Raw genomic sequence first — 6,000 nt, 5'->3', positions numbered from 1 at the left:
GCTATATCATACAGGAAATCATTCTTCCTTAGTACGATGTAGAAATCTGCGGGCGCGGCGGGGGCGCGGGGCGGCTCACTCCCTTCCCGCCGCCATGTTTCCGCTACGCAGGGAGGGAGCGGGGACGCGGGAAGGGGGCGGGGGCGGGCGGCGGCGCAGGAGAGCGGCGGGCGGGCGGCGGCGGGCAGTTACTTACCTTCATAAGCACATCATGTACAGCAGCCACGATATTATCCAATTGTTTTAAACTAGTACCTTTAAAAGAAAATAACATTTATAAAAACTTCAAATTCTTATAACTTTTCAAGAAAGCATTGGTCACTTTTTACTTGTCTTCCCCTCCAAATTATAATTCAACAGTTACTTAGTTTTCTTTATTATTCCCAGGTCCCCAGTGGCATGTATTAGGCATGCATGTTTCCTTTCAGGACTATGAAAGGAATTCCTCCCCGGAACATAGAGCTGTGATCATCAACAAACAAATAAACTCAAACAGTCTTGCTTTATTTACTCTGAAATGCATTTGAAAAATTGACTGATGGATGGAGGGACAGATGGAGAGATACGCAACAATGCAGTATTTAGGGTAAAATGTTAACGACAAAAATTAGATAATGGGTTTTACATATTCAATGTCAAATTCTTTCAACTTGCTATATATTTGAACTTCTCATAATAAATTTGGAAGGAGAAGAAAAACCTGCTTTGAGCCAAATGTCATCTGCCTCACTAGACCACTTTCATTAATTTTCTCCTGCCCGAGCTCTTTTTCTTTTTTTCAGATGGAGTTTCACTCTTGTTGCCCAGGCTGGAGCGCAGTGGCGTGATCTCAGCTCACTGCAACCTCCATCTCCTGGGTTCAAGCGATTCACCTGCCTCAGCCTCCCAAGTAACTGGAATTATAGACATGTGCCACCACGCCCAGCTAATTTTGTATGTTCAGTAGAGACCGGGTTTCACCTATGTTGGGCAGGCTGGTGTCGAACTCCTGACCTCAGGTGATCCACTTGCCTTGGCCTCCCAATATGCTGGGATTACAGGCATGAGCCATGACACCTGGCCCATATCAAGTTCTTAATTGCAGTAAAGATAATGAAGAAAAAATTGTAACCCTTCCTATACTTTGTTACGTTTCTATTGTTGTTTTAAGAGACAAGAACTCCCTCTGTCGCCCAGGCTGACATGCAGAGGTGTGATCTTATCTCACTGCAACCCTGAATTCCTGGGCTCGTGATTCTTCCACCTCAGCCAGGTGTAGTGGCACATGCCTGAAAGTCCCTACTCAGGAGGCTACAGTGGGAGATAGCTTGAATCCAGGAGTTTGAGACTGCAGTGAGCTATGATTGTGCCACTGCACTCCAGCCTGGGCAACAGAGCAAGATCTTGTCTTTACGAAGAAAAAGAAATTACGTATTAGAGAACATTAAGTTCTAGATCATCATAATACAGGCTTTCCCCGTTCTTTTTTTTTTTTTTTTATGAGACAGAGTCTTGCTCTGTCGCCCAGGCTGGAATACAGTGGTGCGATCTCAGCTCTCACTGCAAGCTCCGCCTCCAGGGTTCACGCCATTCTCCTGCCTCAGCCTCCCGAGTAGCTGGGACTACAGGTGTCTGCCACCATGCCCAGCTAATTTTTTTTTTTTTTTTTTTTTTTTTTGTAGAGACGGGGTTTCATCGTGTTAGCCAGGATGGTCTCGATCTCCTGACCTCGTGATCTGCCTGCCTCGGCCTCCCAAAGCGCTGGGATTACAGGCATGAGCCACAGCGCCCACGGCCAGGCTTTCCCCATTCTTAAAGTATTCAAGGTAGCATTACCTACTTTATTATGGAAACACAAAAATCCTCATATTCCAAACATACTATACTTACCAGCTTATTTTCTGGTTGCTGAATAAATTCTTTCAACTGCTTTACAGTAGCCAGTCTTCGGTCTCTGTCGTCTTCCCGGGTGATCCTCCGAAGAAGATTCGACAGTCGAGACTCATCAGAATAAGACATCGATCTCTCTGTGAATATATAAACATTCTGCTGTCTACTGAGTTTATAATAAATAAACAAAGGAATTTTTAAATTTTTAAAATTAAAAATTATTTTAATAATAATTATTATGGTGGCTCACGCCTGTAATCCCAGCACTTTGGAAGGCGGGTACATCACCTGAGTCCAGGAGTTTGAGACCAGCCTGAGCAACATGGTGAAACCCTGTCTCCACAGACACACAAAAATTACACAAACTAGCCAGGCAAGGTGGTGTGCACCTGTAGTCCCAGCTATTTGTGAGGCTTAGGCAGGAGAATCACTTGAGCCCGTGAGGCAGAGGTTGCAGTAAGCAGAGATTTGCACTTCAGCCTGGGTGACAGAGAAAGACCCTCTCTCAAAAATAAAATTACATCAAAGGTCACAGTCCCTTGGTCAATAAAAGCTCAGGGAATATAGGTCCTATCAATCTTTTGTTCATCTCTATATTCCAGACCCCGGCAGAGTGCCTGGCACATAACAGATCCTCAAAAAAATATTTGCTGAAGGAAATGAGAAATGAATAACCTTAGGCCAACTGAACACCTCATTCCAGAGGACTGGCTGACAGAGAAAAAAGAAGGCCTTAGTAACAACTTTCTTTGGATCTATTCCAAACTGTTTTCAACACGCAGGTAAAGAGCCTGGGTAGAGATAAATTAAACAACTTCCAAGGGGTATGGATAAAGTCTCAATCGAGTAAAACCAGGATATAGGCTTCTACTTATCATCAGGTATCCCACTGGAGGAAAGCCTCTTATTCACATTATCATCATTTCCCTGGGATGAAGTTTTGGGGAGCCATAATCACATATTTAGTTCAACAAATGTCTAATTGTTATCTACCACATGCAAGGTACGCCTCCACTAGAAAGGTAGCAAACCACAACTTTTCTCCCCTTATTTTTTAATCACAAGAACGAGCAAACAATAGTGAACACTATTAGTATATTAAAAATGCCTTTAAAAACTAGATTTTTGCTGAGCAAGGTGGCTCTTGCCTGTAATTACCCAGCACTTTGGGAGACCAAGGTGGGCAGATCACTTGAGCCCAGGAGTTCGAGACCAGTCTGGGCAACATGGTAAAACCCCATCCCTACGAAAAACATAAAAATTAGCTGGACATAGTGGCACATCTCTGTAATCCCAGTTACTCGGGAGGCTGAGGTGGGAGGATCACTTTAGCCTGGGAAGCAAAGGTTGCAGTGAAATCACACTAGTGCATTCCAGCCTGGGTGACAGAGCGAGACTCTGTCTCAAAAAACAAACAAAGAACTACATTTTTGCAATACGTTTTCAACTGTGCTATTTACCATAATTAGCCAATACATACATAAACAACAAATCACAAAGGGTCTGACAGTTTCATTTCTAAGGTATAAGAAAAAATTGATAATAAAAGAAACTACAAGGCTGGGCACGGTGGCTCACACCTGTAATCCCAGCACTTTGGGAGGCCAAGGAGGGCAGATCACGAGGTCAGCAGTTTGAGACCAGCCTGGCCAACATGATGGAACCTCATCTCTACTAAAGATACAAAAAATTAGCCAGGCATGGTGGCGCACTCCTATAATTCTAGCTACTCGGGAGGCTGAGGCAGGAGAATCACTTTAACCCGGGAGGTGGAAGTTGCAGTGAGCTGAGATTGTGCCACTGCACTCCAGCCTGGATGACAGGGCGAGACTCCGTCTCATAAATAAATAAATGACTACAAGGGGAACAACACACACTGGAGCCTTTTGGAGGGTGAGGGGTGGGAGGAGGGAGAGGATCAAGAGAAACAACCAATGGGTATCAGGCTTAATACCTGGGTGGTAAAATAATCTATACCACAAACCCTCATGACACAAGTTTACCTGTGTAACAAACCTGCACTTGTATCCTGAACTTAAAAGTTTAAAAAAAGAAAGAAAGAAACTACGATGTCTGAGAGAAGAATAGGATTTTTACAAATCCCTAGCCCAGAGTATTTCAACATGACAGATACCAAAAATGTCATCAACTTACCAGCAGAGAAATTAGGCTCTACTTACAATTCTGTCACTAGCAAACTATATGATCCTGAGCCTTTAAAGAAGAGGAATTGTACTGAATTAGCTTTAGAGTCGCTGTTTAGCTCCTATAGTATCATAAGTCTAAGGCTTCAAACACTTTATTCTAATAAACAGCATAGCCTTTGAATTCATTCCACTTGTGAAAACTTACAGAAAGAAATCAGTTTTTTAAAAGTTATATACCAACAATAAAAGCTACAGGCACAAAGGTTTTCACCAAGATACACGTAGCACACACACAGTATTTAAAAAAAAAAAAAAAAATGTCAAAAACTAAATGTCCGAAAAGTAATTACATCTAACAAAGCCCATAAATCAGAAATGTGAATTTCATACTCAGCTTTACCGGTAAATTTCTCTTTAAGGAAAAAAATGATCATTACCTCTAATCCTCTGAACTTTCAAGGCACTCACCTATACAGTGAGGCTACGTCATAAGGCAGAAAAATGGTATCAGTGTATTTAACTTTAGAGAAGTGCCCACTCTAGGCAGGGCTGGTGGCTCAAGCCTGTAATCCCAGCACTTTGGGAGACTGAGATGGGCAGATCACTTGAGGTCAGGAGTTCAAGACCAGCCTGGCCAACACAGTGAGAAACCCTGTCTCCACTAAAAATGCAAAAATTAGCTGGGCGTAGTGGTGGGCACCTATAATCCCAGCTACTTGGGAGGCTGAGGCACGAGAATCACTTGAACCTGGGAGGTGGAGGGTGCAGTGAGCAGAGATTGCACCACTGCACTCCAGCCTGGGCAACAGAGCAAGATTCTGTCTCAAAAAAATGTATATACTGAAAACAACAACAACAACCAAAAAAACAGAAAAGTACCCACTCTGGGGGACAGGGGAAGGGACAGCATCAGGAAGAATAGCTTAATGGATGCTGGGCTTAATACCTAGGTGATGGGATGATCTGTGTAGCAAACCACCATGGCACAGGTTTACCTATGTAACAAACCTGTACATCCTGCACATGTACCCTGAACATAAAAGAGAGGAAAAAAGAAGTATCCACTCTATACATACATCTATATCCTCCACAGGCCCAAGACTTCAAGGACTTGCTGTAGTAAGAACCTACTATACACCATACATTAAATATCCATGATAATTGGGTAAACCCTTTCTGTAAGATCTTATCCAGTCTTCTAATGTTGTTTTAAGAGAATTCTCTCTTAAAATGCATTATAACCTTTCTAGTGGGAAATTAACAGTTCACAGGAAAAGAATGTAAACAATTTTTACCTGCACAGTAGACTAATCAACTCATGCCTGTGCAAGGCGTTAGTAAGAGATACCCAGGATAAGAGGAGATACAAGTCTTTGGAAGGTGTATGTGATTGGTCCCCGTTTTCCCAGCCTTACCCTGTGATTTCCTCATGTCTTTGGTGGCTAAAGCACGACTGCCATGCTGAACACTGGGGAACTCAGGGCTGGTCACATTGTTAACCCTCAGCTCTTGCCCCAACGACTTCCGACCGTAAGTATTTTCCCCAGATCCTCCATTGACACTGTAGCCACCTACAAACAGCAATGTTTACGTTATTTAAATATGATTGTTGGCTTCAATCAATTTCCTGATAGCTCAGGATCTTACCGCTCAATCTGCAGCTCAACCAGCCTTTGCTTCTCCTACCTTTTTCCTGTACTGTCTGCCTTGAAAATAATTTTGCTTTCTTTTAATACACCTTAGAAGTTAATTTTATTTTGATCCCTTCATTGGAAAATAAGCAGAGAAATGAAAACTATATTAAATCAAATTTTACACTTTGTTTAAAAACTTTCTTGAGGTTTAGAGACAGTAACCGGGAGGAATTTCAACCTTAGCTAAATATCTTTGAAAACAAAAACAAAAATAGTATTGTATCTTTTTTGTAAGAAAACTGCATTTATGAATTATGTATGGAAAAATATTTAAATTTTAAAAATAATAA

General features: G+C 42.1%; 1 protein-coding gene across 2 annotated transcripts in view; it reads right to left on the bottom strand.

Moving 5' to 3' along the window:
• Positions 1-1,781: 1,781 nt before the first annotated feature.
• LOC115895225 (putative uncharacterized SMG1-like protein) overlaps positions 1,782-6,000 on the bottom strand; it is a 33,993-nt gene continuing 29,774 nt past the window's right edge. For both annotated transcript variants that reach the window (XM_030924945.1, XM_030924946.1), the window contains 2 exons: positions 5,432-5,587; positions 1,782-2,006 (listed from right to left, as the gene is read on the bottom strand). In XM_030924945.1, the coding sequence (XP_030780805.1) occupies positions 1,816-2,006; positions 5,432-5,587 (347 nt within the window). In that variant the 3' untranslated portion in view covers positions 1,782-1,815. The remainder of the gene's footprint in view (positions 2,007-5,431; positions 5,588-6,000) is intronic.

The sequence above is a fragment of the Rhinopithecus roxellana genome, chromosome 20, assembly GCF_007565055.1.
Source record: "Rhinopithecus roxellana isolate Shanxi Qingling chromosome 20, ASM756505v1, whole genome shotgun sequence".
NCBI classification, from domain to species: domain Eukaryota; kingdom Metazoa; phylum Chordata; class Mammalia; order Primates; family Cercopithecidae; genus Rhinopithecus; species Rhinopithecus roxellana.
Note: the sequence above shows the minus strand (reverse complement) of the source record. Positions and strands in the feature narration are given on the sequence as shown.